A 17,430-nucleotide genomic window follows, 5' to 3' on the forward strand; every position below is an offset into this window, starting at 1 on the left:
GAGACAGGAAGTGGGGTTGTGGGGGGGGGGGGTTTGGTGGTTTATCTTTAGATGACAAATTATTTCACTCAGTAGCAATTTTGCATGAGCCCATATATAGATATGCTTAGTGTTATTACTGTATTACTTCCTGTGGGCAATAAAAGTTTACATGCTCCAGCTTTGTTGAATTTGCTGCCCGTGGGCTGGGTTCAACGTCACTCTGTGAAGAAAGGTCTGTCTGCACAAGCATTGGCAGCTTGCTGGAAGGAATTGCCTGTCTTCCCCTTCCCCTTCCCTTTCCCCCTACAAGCTGTTCTGGGAGTTCTCCTGATCCCCTCCCCTCGAGAGAATTCTGGAAGAAAGACCCATTGCATGAGCACAAGCCCCTGTGGCTTTGTTTGGTGAATCCCACCCTATATCAGGAGCTCGATAGAATAGATGGTATTTGATGCTAGTCCCACTCAAAGTAAGCCCATTGAAGTTAATGAATATGGCTAAGAGGTTCCGTAATTTCAATGGGTCTACTTTGAGTAGGACTTGGTTGACTACAGCCTCATAATTATGGGCTGAACTCAACTGACTGTTACTCAAAGTAGATCCATTAAGATTGCTGGCCATGTCCAACTTTAGACCCAATGATTTCAGTGGGACTACTCTGAGTAAAAGCTAGTGGACTATAACCCTGTTAAATAGTCTCAGAGACTTCCTTAAGCAGAGAAAATGATAGCCTGGAGGGTGCAGCATTTATTGTTAGCCTGTGTTTTCATTGTGATCCTTAAAAAGCATACTGTGTGCAAAGTGCATTCTGCTGTTATAACTAAGGTGGAATCTACACACATATTAAAAGAACACTCTGAAAATGCTTTAAAAAAAACATTTTGAAAAATATGTTGAATTGGGCATAGCTGATTATCGCCATCTAGTGTCACATTTGTGTATTGGCACTGTGGGTTAAACCAGAGAGCCTTGAACTTGCTGATCAGAAGGTCGGCGGTTCGGATCCCCGCGACGGGGTGAGCACCCATCAAAGTGCAAGTAGATAAATAGGTATCGCTCCGGCAGGAAGGTAAACGGCGTTTCCGTGTCCTGCTGTGGTTCGCCAAAAGTGGCTTAGTCATGCTGGCCACATGACCTGGAATCTGTACGCCGGCTCCCTCAGCCAGTAAAGCGAGATGAGCGCCGCAATCCCAGAGTTGGTCACGACTGGACCTAATGGTCAGGGGTCCCTTTACCTTTAACTGAGTCCTAATTCTGCATGCTGTTGAAGACACCTCTTCCCTTGCTTTGTTGCTTGCTGTTTCTCATTTATGTAATACCTTCTTAATACCTTTTACATATTGCTAGTTCTGGGCACCACATTTTAAGAAGGACATTGACAAACTGGAGCTTGCCCAGAGGAGGCAACTAGGATGCTGAGTGGTCCATTCTAGTCCCCATAGGGTCTGAGGAACAGTTGAAACTGCTGTATTGACAGGACAATACAAACCCAAGACCTATCGGGATAAAGAAGTTAGGATCTGGTCAATCTTAAGCCAGCCAATCCCCAGTGCAGCTGAGCTATGCCAGCATAAGCCCAACATCTTGGCTCAGCTGGAGCTACACAGATGTGAAACCCTTGTCCCTGAAGAGCAGGGACTCAGCCAACTGAGCTGTGATTGGATGACTTTATGCTGGTGTAAAATGGGTAGTGGAGGCAGGACCATGCAAGGGGGATGGAGTTAACTCTATTTAGCTTGATCACACGAGAAGAGGAAATTACTGTAATGTCCTCATATATCTGGAGGGCACACAGAAGGCGGAACAGACTTCTTCTATGTTTCTCCAGAGGTCAGGACTAGAACCAGTGGGAGGAAATGGAAAGGAAGCCACTTTCAGATAAACATTAGGACAGACTTCCTAACAGGAAGAGCAGTTTGACTGCCTTGGGAGGCAAGCTCATCTTTGTTGGAGATACTTAAGCAGTGGCTAGACAATTGTATTTCAAGGATGCTATACACCCATCCTTCACTTACAGAGTCATCATTGAGCAGGGGTCAGCTCTAACATTTTAAGATCCTATGTATGCAAAACCATACAGAGTGCTGTCATTTATGTTTTTTCACATGAGGAATTGAAGCCAGTGTCTTTGACCCTAGAGGTCCTGGGCCCTAAAGAAGTCAGATTAGCCTCAACCTGAGCCAGGGCCTTTTCAACACTGGCTCCGGCCTGGTGGAACGCTCTGTCTCATGAGACGAGGGCCCTGCAGGACCTGATTTCTTTCCGCAGGGCCTGTAAGACAGAGTTGTTCCGCCTGGCCTTTGGCTTGGAATCAACTTGATCCCCTTCCCCTTTATCCTTTTTTCTTTCTCCTTCTGTGATGGAACTCCTACTTGGGGACTTCCCTGGCTTTTTTTCTGGCCCACATAGGACCAGTCTGGATAGTTAGCCTTGGTGAAGAATTGACGTTTTCATCCCCCAAAAAGTTTTTGATTTGAGTTTCTACTGAAATGAGGCTGCATTTTAATGTTGTATTTTAATCTTGTATTTTAAGTTGTATTTCAATCAATTGTTTTTATACCTGGTGTTAGCCGCCCTGAGCCTGGTCTTGGCTGGGGAGGGTGGGGTATAAATAAAATTTATTATTATTATTTTCAGGGCTAGGGTTTTTATTTTTTAGAACAATAAAAAAATCTGCTCCAGCTGCTTTATTCAGCCCCAGTACCATTTGTGGGAATACACTAATGTGCCATGCCCTGCTTATGTGTTTCCCATGGGTTGGCCGTCTGATATGAACAGAATGTTGGACTAGATAAGCCTTTGGTCTGATCCAACGAGGCCCTTCCTGTGTTCTTATGCTGGTGCCTTTCCCAGTGCAGTTGTGGAAATGAGATATATACCCGCAGTGCTGTTTTTCTAGGAAAAAGAGGTGCCGGAACTCACCATGACTGAGGCTTTGTTCTCTTGTAATGGCAATGGCACTCACCTGAGTGGTGCCAGAACTGAGTTCCGGTGAGTTCTGGCTCAAAAAAAAGCCCTGTATACCCACATGCTGAGCAGAACCGACATGAAGAACCAGGAGTACGTTGGCTTATTTTCTTAATTGTTCTATTATGGTCATATAAATCACTCTTCCTCTCAATAGGCATATTTGAAAACCGCTGTGAAGCATACAACGTTGGGCTCCAAGGAGCAAGAGTATTTTCTGGCCCCTCGAGTGAACAATTCGGATATACAGTCCAACAGCTTTTAAATCCAGAAGGCAAATGGTAAGCATTTCCTGTTATTCATTCATAGTGCAGGGAGAAAAGCAGAGGGCAACTATATTAGGAACACAGGAAGGTGCCTTATACTGAATCAGACCCAGCAGCCCAACTAGTTCACTATTGTCTACACTGACAATTTCTGATGGGTGTCTGGGGATCAAACTTGGGAACTTCTGCAAATCAGTTGGTTATGTAGGGGATGAGGTAATCTTCCAGGATACCTGAAAGATACCTGCCCCAGTGAGCAGTTGAGCTCAGGCCCAGGGGTTAAGTATGGCTTTTCTCTCTGACCCATAGGGCTCTCCCCAGGCCACACATCTTGCTAGCTCATCTTGCCTTCCTGGAATGTGTCCTTGATGCCTCTTGCTTGCCTGAATAGAGGGAAGTGTGTGGGCATAGGCGTAGAAATTCTACTTCTGCATGGTGGAAATAAGACATGCTGGACAAAGGCATGTAATGCTCCATCTGCTTTTGCCTCTGGCCATGCCAGGACTGGCTTGCAGGCCCTGGAGCATTGTCCATGAGGGACAGTCCCTTGGGCTGTAAAATAATGTTTCCCACCCTTGTGCTAAGGCAAACGACCATTGGATGCAACCCCTAGTAATGCTAATCTGACCTTTTCGTGCTAATATTTTACCACATAAGAACAATTTGTCAACTTTCTTCTTTTAAACAATGCAAGGAAAAGAGAAAGGAGTGCCAACAACTGCAGATTGCAAAGGATTCAAAGTCAACTTTGTGTTTGCAAAGGATTTAAAGTTGACTTTGTGCTGCACCCATTTCTGATTCGGAGCTACGTCACAATTTGGCTCCTACAAGTAACTCATTGTACTTTCATCTTCTCCCTCCCACGGTCTGCTGCATGTTTGCAGTTGTTTCTGTTTAGTTGTGGACTTCCTAAAATCCAGACCCATTAAAAGAATATTTAGTGGAATGATGCTTAGAAAGGTGACTAACAGTACTCCACAGTAGTATTGTACATTGAGTCATAGCATTGTTTAAGGTAGGACAGGAAGTTCATAGAACAGCAGAATCAGAGTATAAAGTAAACAACAAGCAAGCCAAATTATATGAGAATGGGGAACCGGTGACCCTCCAGGTATTGCTGAAATGCAGCTCCCTACATCTCAGACCATTGGCTATGCTGTCTGTCAGTGATGGGCATTGAAAAGAAGAAGAAGAAGAGTTTGGATTTGATATCCCGCTTTATCACTACCCAAAGGAGTCTCAAAGCGGCTAACATTCTCCTTTCCCTTCCTCCCCCACAACAAACACTCTGTGAGGTGAGTGGGGCTGAGAGACTTCAGAGAAGTGTGACTAGCCCAAGGTCACCCAGCAGCTGCATGTGGAGGAGCAGGGACGTGAACCCGGTTTACCAGATTACGAGTCTACCGCTCTTAACCACTACGCTACACTGGCTCTCTGTTTGGCTCTACTGTTTTTGGAAAAGCCAACAACATCTGAAGGCCATAAGTTTCCCACCCTGAAATTAACAAATAAGTAAATTTAGCTTCTGAGATTAACTGCACTTAATCATCTGTATAGATATGGAAACTAAGATAGATGTTTCCATATTCTTTTGAGATATCTCTCTCTCTCTCTCTGCTTTTTAAAAATGTCATGTTGTTTTTAAAAATCAAGTTGACTTTCAAGCTGACTTCACGAAGAGGCGACGACGGGGAAATGAGGCCGGGGAAAGGCTGGCGCTGCAGCAAAAGGCTGCTGAACACGCCCCCTAAGCGGCACCTGGTTGGGTGCCCACCGAGGGGGCGTGAGCGCCAGCCAGGTGAGCTGGAGGCAGGGGGCTACGCCCCCTGCTAGGCGGAGCTCGGGCTCCCGACCACAACCCCTCCCCTCTCTTTCAGGGAGGAGAGTCTTTGTTTTTAAAAATCAAGTTGACTTTCAAGCTATTTTATGTTCTTCTGTTCTGGATTTTTAAAAAGCTTCACAAACTGGAAATCATTTTAATCAACAGGGTCATGATTTGGTGTACTGCTATATAAAAATACCCTTTCAAAGCTCACTCTTCTGAGTGACCATGTGGTGTAGGGAGAGAACTTTTTTGGGTGGTGGAGGGGGGGGGGAGTTTTCTGGGTGTTAACTTGGAAATAGTCACAGTGATAGATTTTCCAAGTTTCCACAACTGGAATAGTAAGTAACCTTTACTTACTACTGACATAGCAAAGATTTAACCCTTCTTTGCAGAGAGGGAGGTGTGCCTCATGTAATAATTATATTGTCACTAATGCTTACTCACTAGGGTCTCAAACCCTTGGTGAATTAGGGACTTTCCCTGCATGTGAAGAGAGGCTCTAGTGCATTGAGTGGACAAGATCAATAGTGGGTCCAATGGTCAAGAAGGCGGTTTCTGCCTGTGCTGTAGAAGGAAGTAAGGGCCAGATGGGGCTCATCAACCTGGAAAGGTAGCACATCTAGGAGAAAGAAAACTCCGATCCTAAACCTCCAGAGCCTTGTGGGATATCTTCAGGAGAAGAAAAAGCTAAGGAGTAAGCTACGCAATTTGGGAGTAGAGTCCCTAAGACTGTTGAATGGTGCCTTGTACACCCCCTTCCTGCAACTCTTGCAGCCCAACGGGTGCCAAATGCATTGCTCTACGTTCCTTTGGACCATATCAGTGAGGCTGAGAGGCGGGTCTTGCCATCTAGGCATCCCAGGACCTCCATAAACACTGCCCAGGCTTCTGCCCCAGAGAGATCACTCTGGTGCTGTTAACACGGCAGTTTGACTTCACCCATGGAGGCACACTCCATTGTCTCTTGAGGTGGATGGATGCCAGCAATAATGCCTACTCCCTAGTTGAGGCAAGTCACTCCCACAAGTGAAAATGAGGTAGTAAAATTGGCTAGATGATACCATGTAAAAAATGAATTGGCCAGAAGGAACGCAAAATTATAAATACATTTCTGCCATATGATGAATACTCAGTATGTTGCATGACAGATGTTATGGACTACAGTTCCCATGATTCCTGACCATTGGCTGTGCTGTTGGGAATTGTGGCCAACAGCATCTGGCGTGCAGCATGTTGACTACCCTTGTTTTACAGAGACCAAAGAAATAATCATAAAGATAATTATTGTAGTAACCTTGAGCTCATACTTTCAATTACTGTTTTCAGAGTGGAGTCTTTCAACTGAAATGACCATACAGTTTGTAAAGATATGTCTGTTTTCCAGGTTGCTTGTTGGTTCACCCTGGAGTGGATATCCAGGAAACAGAATGGGCGATGTGTATAAGTGTGATGTTAATCAACCGGGAACCCAATGTTCAAAGATGAACCTGCAGAGTAAGTTCTAAATTCAGCAAATAAATTAAAGAATAAATTGTATAGCCTGCCTTTCTTCTATGGACCTGAGCGTACATCGTCATCATTGATTATTGTACTTCTTCTTATTATTTCTTATCCACCCAAAGTTGGTTATAGCATATAAAAACAATTGCTAAACAGGGATGACTCTGCTGTCATCTCTACATATATGTAGGCTCAGTTCTATTTAGAGACTGAAAACCTACATTTTGTTTTGTGAAAGATCTGTACATAGCATGTATGGTCATATATTTTGTTCTGCTGAGTGCAGGAATAAACTTTGAGCACATCATCGCAACTGCTTGCGGGGGGGGGGGGGTGCCAACTCGAATTTCTGCACATGGCAGAAATCTATGACAATTTGCCACAAGTTTGGAAGAAATGCACATGGGTTGTGTGATAGAATAAGAGTCCCTAGATAAGAAGTGAGGAACATTTATTTGAGCTTGTGTTGTGCTCAGTAGCTCAATGTGTTTAACGCAAACCAGGGCATGGTTTGAGGGCACATGATGCAGCTAATCAGGATTGAGTCTGGTTGGGAGATTCCCTGGGAACCTCATATTTGCTATCCCGAGTCCTATGATGGAGGAATTGCCGGATCTAATGACTGTACTAAATAAATAAAATATGTAACATTCTGTTACTAAAAATAAAACTTTTTACATGATTTATCCCGGCCTCAAATGGTAGTCAGAACAGTAAGGTCCTAAGCTGCTGCCTGTGCTGAGTTTCTGGGGGAAAGCAGCTTCATGAATAGAGGATACTTGCCACAAACAATTTTTGAGAGCCAGTGTGGTGCAGTGGTTAAGAGTGGTAGACTCGTAATCTGGTGAACCGGGTTTGATTCCCTGCTCTTCCATATGCAGTTGCTGGGTGACCTTGGGCTAGTTACACTTCTCTGAAGTCTCTCAGCCCCACTCACCTCAGAGTGTTTGTTGTGGGGGAGGAAGAGGAAAAAGATTGTTAGCCGCTTTGAGACTCCTTTGGGTAGTGATAAAGCGGGATATCAAATCTTCTTCTTCTTTTTCTAATAGTTCACAGATGATGCTTATTAAGAGAGCACACGTATTGTTTTAGGGGATTATATGGGACATAGGTAAGAGATATACAGGGTTCTGGCTGCTTACATTGAAAATAGTAGCTTGAATTTCTCTTGATTGTGCGTATTGTTGTATTATGTCTTTTTAGCTTTTGCAAGTGTCCCAAATGCTACTGAGATAAAGAAGTACATGAATCTAGGATTAACCCTAGTAAGAAACTCAATAAGCGGAGGATTTTTGGTAAGTGCTGCAGATGCAATATAAAATATAGCCTTTTTGGCAGTCAGTGGTGAAACTATAACCTTTTTTAGCTTTTCTTGGGTCCCTTCTTCAGTGTAGTTCATCCAAATGAGTTAAGTTATAAATTGCAGTGATAAATGGGCTTGCTTATACGTACATAAAACGTCCGACTACTCTGGCTGTTAATTAGTTTCTGGGCTCAGTTCAAAGTGCTGGTTTTTACCTATAAAGCCTTAAATGGCTCAGGACTGCCTCTCCGCTTGTAAACTGACCCAGAGCCTGCAATCATCATCTGAAGCCCTTCTCTGTGTGCCTCCTCCGTGAGAGGCCCAGAGGGTGGCAACATGAGAACGGGCCTTTTCTTCGGTGGCCCCCCACTTTTGAAATGCTCTCCCCAGGGAGGCTCGCCTGGCGCCCTCGCTACATACCTTCAGGCACCAGGCAAAAACATTCCTCTTCTCCCAGGCCTTTGCCTAATTATGGCCTTTTAAACTGTAGGGGAGGGTATTGTTTTTGTATGCTACTATGTTGTGCATTTCTGTGTTTTTATATTGTTTCCTTTGGAGGAAGGACGGTATAGAAATTCAATAAAATAAATAAATAAATAAATAAATAATAACATTTCCCTCTAATTTAATGTTTTTTATTGTCTTCTAGTCAGTTCCAGACAAAGGCTGGAATTTGATTGTTGTTGTTTTCCTGCTGCTGTAGGTGTTGTTTCATTAGCTCATTGTTTTCATATTGTAGCATTGCAAGCGGCTGGTATTTTATTTTACATAATTTTGTATGTTTCATTGCATTCATGTAAGTTGCCTTGAGATCCTTGGAGTGTAAAGCAATAAATAAAGAAATAAATAATAATCATTGACCTAGTCTAAAATTCCATATATCTTGTAGTGGAGGAAGTGATTAATAATAATTGCTCCTCTTAGTGCTTTGCTGCTTGTCAGAAGGATCATCAAATTGCAAGGTACTTATCTAACATTTCCTACCCACAGTTGAGAAAAGCTTTCATGGAATTAAGATTTCAACAGATGCTGTCTGCTTATTTGGATGGCAGATATAATCATGAAGAATGCAGCTGTTTAGGCTCATAACTGGGACAACCTGATGGGACCATTTGCCACCAGTCCTGAAAACGCATTGGCTACCAATGAGCTACTGGACTCAATTCAATTCAATTTCTTCTTGGAATTTCAGTTTATTGTTTCTGGTGGTTTTCTGACTGGGATCAAGCCTTGCAAAGCCAATTGCCCTTAGATAAGAGAAAATAATTGCAGCTAAATACTTGGAGTTATTGTTGGCAGGGAAGAATTTGAGTGAAACTTCTTTTTCCATCATCTAGAGTCTAGACCAGGGGTCTGCAACCCGCGGCTCCGGAGCCGCATGTGGCTCTTTTACATCTTTGCTGCGGCTCCGGGGCAGATACCAGCGAGGGGAGGAGGCGCATTGTGCGCCCCGACACTCCTCACTGTGGCGGGCGCTGTACTGGCTGTGATGTCGCATGGGGGTGGTGCGTGCGTTAGTCATGCACTGTCCTGACGTCACCTTCCCGCCCGCTGTCAGATCGTGGCTCCGGAGATATATTTGTTTTAAATGTCGCAATGGTTTTGCGGCTCCCAGTTGTTGTTTTTTCTTCGGAAACGGGTCCAAGTGGCTCTTTTTGTCTTAAAGGTTGCAGACCCCTGGTCTAGACTTTAAAATGGGATTTGTTCTTTGTTGTGCATATTGCACTATATAATGCTGACGCACAAAATTTACAAACATTCAAAGTTGTGATCACTTTCAGAAGCATTCCCTGTGCTTGTTGATAATGAAGTCTGAAATTATATTCCGAGAAACCTTTTAGTGCATGTTATTTGCATAGTCTTGAGAAGCATATTCAGTATGTTGAGCTTGCATGCTGCAGATGCAACAAAAACAAGTCCCCTATGACTTGTTTGCATTATGCACAATGTTTCTTATGCTATAGAGACCAGTCTAAAGCTGCTCTAACATTTGTGGGAATTGTTTTTTTTAAAAGCAGATGTACCAAAGAGTTATGCATATTGCAATACAAATACTTAAAATTTCGAACATGAATACACAATGGGAAAGGGCTAATGTGCTGATGATATAGGAAATCAAGACAAGGCTGTAATTTTATCTGTGGCATGGATGAAAAATAGCCATTTAAATAAAAGTTTTGCAGGAGGCATACTATGAAGGCTCTGTGTTCCAAAATTCCTATCACTGCTATGTGCCAACTCCTCCATGTGCCAATTCAGCAGAAATCATCCGGAAGGCAAGGCACTCCAACACACCATTGCTGTGCACATATCTGAACCAACAGACCTTTACATTGCAATCCAATACCCATTTATTCAGAAGGAAGGCCCATTAAATCCAATGGGACTTCCTGCCACGTAAACAAGTATAGGATTTCAGCTATAAGCGTAATTACAGTATACTGCCTACCCTTTCCATACTGTTGTTGCCTCTGCTTTTTAATTATCATTATTTTAAAAAACAAGTTATTTGATCTATAACATTGCAACTGAAATACTTTAATAGAACTGCAGTCCAGAATCTGAAGCAGCTTTCATCGCCATGGCTCATGGAAGGGTTGCCTCTATTTCATCTCGCAGCCAATGCAATAAATAACTACTACATTATTGTGCTATTTCTTGTGCTCCAGATATTTTAAAAGAGGCCTGGGGAACCTGCGTCCCTCCAGGTGTTGCTAGACTACAGCTCCCATCATCCCTGACCATTGGCCATGCTGGCTGGGGTGGACGGGAGTTGGGGTCCAGTAAGTTCTGGAAGGACACAGCTTCCCCATCCCTCTGTTAAAACAACAAAAGAGCTTAAGGACATGGTCCTAAATATGCTTAACAAGGGAGTGACCCCCACGGAACTCAGTGGAACTTACTTTGAGGAACAATACCATAGGATTACACTGTTGCAATGCAGTCCTATACAGTGGTACCTTGGGTTACAAACACCTCAGGTTACAAACTCCGCTAGCCTGGAAGTTAGTATCTCGGGTTACAAACTTTGCCCCAGGATGAGAATGGAAATCGCGCGGCGGCAGCGGGAGGCCCCGTTAGTGAAGCACACCTCGGGTTAAGAACGGTTTCGGGTTAAGAACGGACCTCCGGAACAAATTGAGTTTGTAACCCGAGGTACCACTGTAAATCAACATACCCTCAGATTATTGAGGATTCTTCTCACGTTCTGCCTCCATCATCTGTTCCCTTCCATTATGGTCCTAGTGCTCTTCAATGCTCAGCCCACCATGATGCATGATGCACCAAAGCCCACTTCCACAGGCATTCACCTTTGCTTTATAAGTCCAATTACAAGATAGAGTTGGACAGGAAGGCAGTGGAACCTTTCCATGGGATCTCTCTACCACTAACTCTATACTGTACACTCAGAAGTGAGTTCCTTGGGCTACAGTGGGGTTCACTCCTTTGCAAGTGTGCTTAGGATTGTAACCTAAGTGATCTGTGAATAAGAAAAAAGATATATTAACTTCCTTTCTAAGGAAAGAAGCAGGACATTTTCCTGAAAGTATTGCTGCACAGAAAGAAGTAAATGTAACCCATTCTCCAGCAGAGCAACCTTCCCCGACCTGTTGCCAGTCATCTGTTTTAAACTACAACTTCTATCAGCCCTAGCCAGCATGATGGAAGCTGTGGTCCAAAATATATTGAGGGCACCAAGTCAGGGAAGGCTGCAGGATTGCTATAGAAGAATGTCAGACTTGCAGAATACTTTCGCCTAATAATTAATTACACCCCTGATTGTAGATTTGATTCAGGGGGGGGGCGGAATGTGGCTACACCTGCACCTGTTCCTGGGCTTTTACAAAGCATGGCATGATCTGAAAGGTTAGGGCTGAACTTCTTTATTGCTGGTCCTCATAAAAGAATGCAGTGAATTGGAAGTTATGGAGAACTTACTAGTATAAGCTCACTAGAATGATGCCATCTTCTGGCCAGTTCCAGTTAATGTGAAAGAAATGCTGGGGGGGGGGGACTATCTATGGCTGAGACAAACAATTTCAGGTGACCTTTACTGATCTGAAATGGATTTGGGGTTTGTGGGCATGAAAGATTTAATGGAAGGGCCCTTGTTGGTTTTTTTTCTGCTGCCTGCTTGGGGTTCTGGTGGTGGCAACAATCCTAGTCTCCACCGCTGATGGGCATTTCCCCCCTTTGCCTACAAGATGCCAGAATTAGGGCAGGAACTGTTGGCCTCACTCTGATTTGGCTTCATGCCAATGCTATCTGGACCCAATTTGAATGAGGGCAATGCTTTCTGGCCTCACTCTGTGACTTGTGAGTATGATACAAAATTGTGCCCAGCAGCTGAAGGAATGTCAGGGCTGCTGGTGCTGGTAAGCAGAGCAAACATAATGCCCACTTGCAGAGTCTACTAGAAATCATTAAAATGGGGCATCACCTTTCACAGGTCTTGAGCAGGGTGCTGAAGTTTTGTGGCAACAGTACAGCTTAACCTAATACCTACTTTGAGATGCATAGCTTTTTACTGCTCTGCAAGTGCATTAGACTTGGTATGTAGTACAGAGATTGTAGCTATTTTAGATTCCTAACATGTGTGAGCAAGACCCAAGGGCTGTGTTATTTGCCACTAATATACTGTATTTTAGGTTTGAAAGGATAAGGCTTCTGATTATCAGGGATAAAAAAAATTCTGAAATTACTCTCCCGGGAACTGCTGTGATAAGAAGGAACCAAATGGTTTTCAACACAGGCTTGGATTGATTTCCAAAGTATTTTAGCTCTATCGTGATTTGTGAACACAGCCAATATTCTAAGTGGCAAGGATCTCCTTTATCAATGTCTTGAAATATGCAATGTTTATAGTGTTGAACTGAGAAATGTGTAGTGTCATGCCATAGAGGCAAGGACTAGTGTACCAAGCTACGCATGGTTCAGAGCCATTTATCATGCAAATTGGTCCACTAGATGATCATTGTCAAGGTGCAGAAAATACTAGCTTAAAGGCCTCTGTCAGCCATACAATCCTGCCTATATCCTAATATCTGTTTCAGGGGGTCCTTCTCAAAAGCCCACCATTACATTAGGCTAAGCTGTTGGTGTGACCTCCTTGGTGGTGGCCCCAGAGCTATGGAATCCCTTCCCATTGACTTGTGCACATCTGTACAGGCATTTAGGCTTTCCTCTTCAGTGTTGCCTTTAACTGAGATTCTTATTAACAGGGTTTTACAAAGCAGCTACTTAAAAGTATACCGTATGCTTGGTAATTGAGACTCCTGCATACTGCCCTGCTCTTGCATGCTGAAGCCTGAAAAAAGTGATAAAACATATTTTAAATAAACAAACAGCAGGCATCCAATGCTTAACTGAACCTGGAACCACTAACTGATTCAAACCTACACTCTGGCTTAGGGCTCAGATTTTGCCCTCACAGGAACTGCAAAACCAGGTGCAGATTCCTCAGTAAATTGCACTTTGTTTACATTTGAATCATTTGTTGCTTTGAATTGCAGAATGCACAAAAGGTATGCATTTCTTACAAAAGAGACACAAAACTTTTGATTCCTGAGTATGCCAAATATTAGAAACTATCCAATATACATGTCAAGAGTACATGTGGAGATGCAGGTGATGCTGTGGTCTAAACTACTGAGCTTCTTGGGCTTCCTGATCAGAAGGTTGGCGGCTCGATCCCCATGACAGGGTGAGCTCCCGTTTCTCTGTCCCAGCTCCTGCCAACCTAGCAGTTCGAAAGCACACCAGTGCGAGTAGATAAATAGGTACCGCTGCGGCGGGAAGGTAAATGGTGTTTCCGTGCACTCTGGTTTCTGTCACAGTGTTCCATTGCATCAGAAGCGGTTTAGTCATGCTGGCCACATGACCCAGAAAGCTGTCTGTGAACAAATGCTGGCTCCCTCTGTCTGAAAGCGAGATGGGCACCGCAACCCCATATTCGCCTTTGACTGGACTTAACCGCCCAGGGGTCCTTTACCTTTACCTAACATGTGCATGGGTGGTCCAGCCTTGTATTGAGAGAGAGTCTGTACAATGCACCTTCTAGCACAATATTTCTGTCCCACATTGTAAGAGGGAGATTAAATGCTTTGTTGTAATAGGTACTTCTAAAGGCTTATTCTTATTCTTCTTCCTCTTCTTTTTAAAGACTTGCGGCCCTTTGTGGGCACAACAGTGTGGGAGCCAGTACTATGCAACAGGGATCTGCTCTGAGTTCGGCCCAAGTTTCCAGATCATGAGAAGTTTCTCCCCTGCTGTACAAAGTAAGTACTTAAGTATGATTCAGTAAGCAATTTCATTGCTTTAAATACGAGACAAGAGACTATGCTGCTAAAATAACTAGCTCAGACTTTTTCTATCCCCTTCTTTTGCAGAATGTTCTTCTGCCATAGATGTGGTGGTGGTGTGTGATGAGTCAAACAGCATTCATCCCTGGCATGCTGTATCGGATTTCTTGAAAAAGTTTGTTCAAGGTTTAGATATAGGTCCCACAAAAACTCAGGTGCGTAGAATTGGGGCACAGGGGGTAGGGTCAGCAGAACTGAAGCACCATGCCTTATTGGGGGGGGTGTCTTTCCTGTTACTGCAAAGCCACCATTGGATACAGCCCATTATATATGAGTTGGCAGTGTAAAGCTTCATTTTTTAATGTTAGGCGTGGGGGACATGTGTCCCGCTCCCACCCCCCAGATTCTGCTGAATTTAGAACTTCCATCTTCCCTGGCCATTGGCAATGCTGGCTGGAGCTGATGGGAACTGGAGCTTATAGATGTATTGCACTGGTTTATTTAGTTAGTACTATAACACTTTTCCCTCTTAATTTTATCTGAAATTTTAGGTAGGCTTGATTCAGTATGGTGTTGACCCAAGAGTAGTGTTCAACCTGGGTACTTACCAAGATAAAGGAGATGTTGTACGAGCAATGTCAGAAACCTTTCAGAATGGAGGGGTCCAAACTAATACATTCCGCGCAATTGAATATGCCAGGTAAAGCACACCGAATAACAGCTGATGCTCAGCTAAACAGAGATCTTCTTTTTAATTTAAGACAGAACAACTCTATCACTGACAAAAAAATATATCTGTATGTGAGGGTAAATTAATACAATGTTTGAATACTACTTTGAATGGTCATGTACTTGATATCAGCTAAGGATTTTGTAGTGATGCTGTTTTTCTGCATCTTCACTCTGTTGGTGGTAAAAGTACTACGTGAAAGCATGCGTAAAAAGCAGTATTTGTATATAGTAAATCACACATGCTGTTCATTACAGACGTAACGCTTTCTCAAAAGAAGCTGGTGGGCGGCCAACAGCCTCCAAAGTCATGGTTGTTGTGACAGATGGTGAATCACATGATGGCTCGAGTATGCAAGAAGTGATAACTAAATGTAATGAGGACAACATCACTAGGTTTGGCATAGCAGTAAGTTAGGCTTTCATTATTGCGACTGTAACTTTAGCCCTTGCTATCTTTAATGCATGGATTACAAGGGGACAAATATAATTGTGACAATGAGTCTAGAATGTAGCTCTTCTGTGAGGAATATTCATAAGGGATGGGGGCGGGGGGGCGGAATTGTTTGAGTCACATTTTCATGCAAACCTGCCTGGTTCACACTTCCCAAACCTATAAACAAGATGGACCACAGCTATCCATCAGATTTTGAACTTCTCCAAATTTTGGGATGCAGTTCTCCAACCCAAAACCGTGCAGAAAGATGCATGTATCAGTGAAACTATTGTACAAAACTGCATTATATTAGAAGAACTTGCTTGTAAATGTGTATATATTTGAGGGAGTTGCATCCATATATGTACATATTAGGAGAAATGTGCCTGAAAATGCTTTTGAATTTTCAGGCAGACTTTTAAACCAAAACTTTGGAAATTGGTGCGGAAATGGAGTGAACTGTACTTAAGCTTGGAAAAATGGGAAGCACAGAGAAACTGAAACTGAAATATATGTTCATCCCCAATATGCAATTTTCAAGTTCATAGCTGTATAGATGCTGCATTCTTCATACAGAAGTCTTCAGTGTGGTCTTCTAGATCCATTTCAGAGATGCTTTGCGTATTCATCTTCACACAGTTATCTGCTTCTGTGACCCACCTAATTGTAACCTCGCCAGCTGATGGGAACAACGTAAAGTCTAACCACATCAGGAAAATGTCACATTTTTAAAAGTTTCCCTGATTGTGGTTTACACAAGGAAATAATTTATAGTGAGGCACACATGAAGCAATGTCTGAAGCGGGCATCAGTGAGAACTGCTGAAATGCCCTCAAAGTGCTATTCCCCCCCCCCCAGTATGACCCTAGCAGAGAAATACATGGTGCCAAGACAGAAGGAGTAACAGGAGACAGAGGTAGTAAGAAAAGTGTGATTTCCTTTAGCAAGTCACTTGCCCTCCAAATGCATGTACCCTCCACCCAACATGCTCACCACTGGGTTAGCATGTGGTGACTGGGTAGACAGCCCTTTTCACTTGATCTGCTATGCCCAGTAGAGGTTGTGTGAAGGGACAAAATGGAGACAAAAATGTTCTGTAACAAGTACGTAATACAGATGTATCTGAATGCTTCTTATTAAAATTCACATGATCATTCTTCCCCCACCCCTTCAAGGTATTAGGATACTTAATTAGACAAGACATGGATACTAGAAATTTAATCAAAGAAATCAAAGGAATTGCCAGCATTCCCACATCAAGATATTTCTTTAATGTGTCATCTGAGGCGGCACTTTTAGAAGAAGCAGGAACGTTGGGAGAGCGAATTTTCAGCATAGAAGGTACTAAAATAGTTTCCCTTTCTACTAATCAATCCTATCCAGCGCTAGCTAACCTGTTACTTACCTGTTTCCCACCTACTGAAATCAGTGTGTCACAAAATTTATTTGTAACTGTGGCGATAGACATATGAGTAAACATCATTCCCCCCACCACCAGGTACTGATCAAGGTGATTTATTCCAGATGGAAATGTCACAAGTGGGATTCAGTGCTTCATACCTGCAGCAAAAGGTAATGAACAGCTTGTAAACCAACACTGCATTTAACTTACATTGCCAACAATACTACCTTTTTTTACTTGAAGAAGAAACTGTTAGAATGGTAGAGAATCACAAAACGATAGACATGTATAAGTAGAAAAGTATATTGAAAACTACTTGTGATGGGGATGTGTCACTGCCTCTTGTGTCATTGAAAATCATTCACTGAAAATACCTGAGTATATTTTAATTCCCGTTTGCCTTTGTTTTGCTTTCTCTTAAGGAAGTTCTGATGCTGGGTGCTGTGGGGGCCTATGAGTGGACTGGAACGGTGGTGCAGGAGACAGCAAAACAAGCTGCTATATTTCCCAAGGAAGCATTTGAAAAAGTTTTGCAAGACAGAAATCATACCTCCTATTTAGGTGAGGGTGGTGGTTCAAAGGGCAGAGTGAAATATTTCTCAAATGTTCTTGGGTACTCTTTATCACATTCCTGATTTAGAACTGTGGAAAGCCAATTAAAGATTTATCATTCCAGAGCATTTTCTTTTCTTTTAGATACTTGAACTTGAGAACTGTTGCC

The 17,430-nt window shown here is 43.1% G+C and overlaps 1 protein-coding gene across 2 annotated transcripts in view; it reads left to right on the top strand.

Annotated features, from left to right (window-relative positions):
- ITGA2 (integrin subunit alpha 2) overlaps positions 1-17,430 on the top strand; it is a 54,809-nt gene that overhangs the window by 12,051 nt on the left and 25,328 nt on the right. Inside the window, exons 2-11 of one of the 2 annotated variants that reach the window (XM_082241806.1) lie at positions 3,104-3,227; positions 6,422-6,531; positions 7,741-7,832; positions 14,004-14,118; positions 14,230-14,357; positions 14,694-14,842; positions 15,130-15,280; positions 16,483-16,648; positions 16,806-16,879; positions 17,132-17,270. In XM_082241806.1, coding sequence (XP_082097932.1) covers positions 3,104-3,227; positions 6,422-6,531; positions 7,741-7,832; positions 14,004-14,118; positions 14,230-14,357; positions 14,694-14,842; positions 15,130-15,280; positions 16,483-16,648; positions 16,806-16,879; positions 17,132-17,270 — 1,248 coding nt within the window. The remainder of the gene's footprint in view (positions 1-3,103; positions 3,228-6,421; positions 6,532-7,740; positions 7,833-14,003; positions 14,119-14,229; positions 14,358-14,693; positions 14,843-15,129; positions 15,281-16,482; positions 16,649-16,805; positions 16,880-17,131; positions 17,271-17,430) is intronic. The other variant, XM_082241807.1, reaches the window with a different exon arrangement.

This window comes from Podarcis vaucheri (assembly GCF_965113315.1).
Source record: "Podarcis vaucheri genome assembly, chromosome: 11".
Classification (NCBI taxonomy): Eukaryota; Metazoa; Chordata; class Lepidosauria; order Squamata; family Lacertidae; genus Podarcis; species Podarcis vaucheri.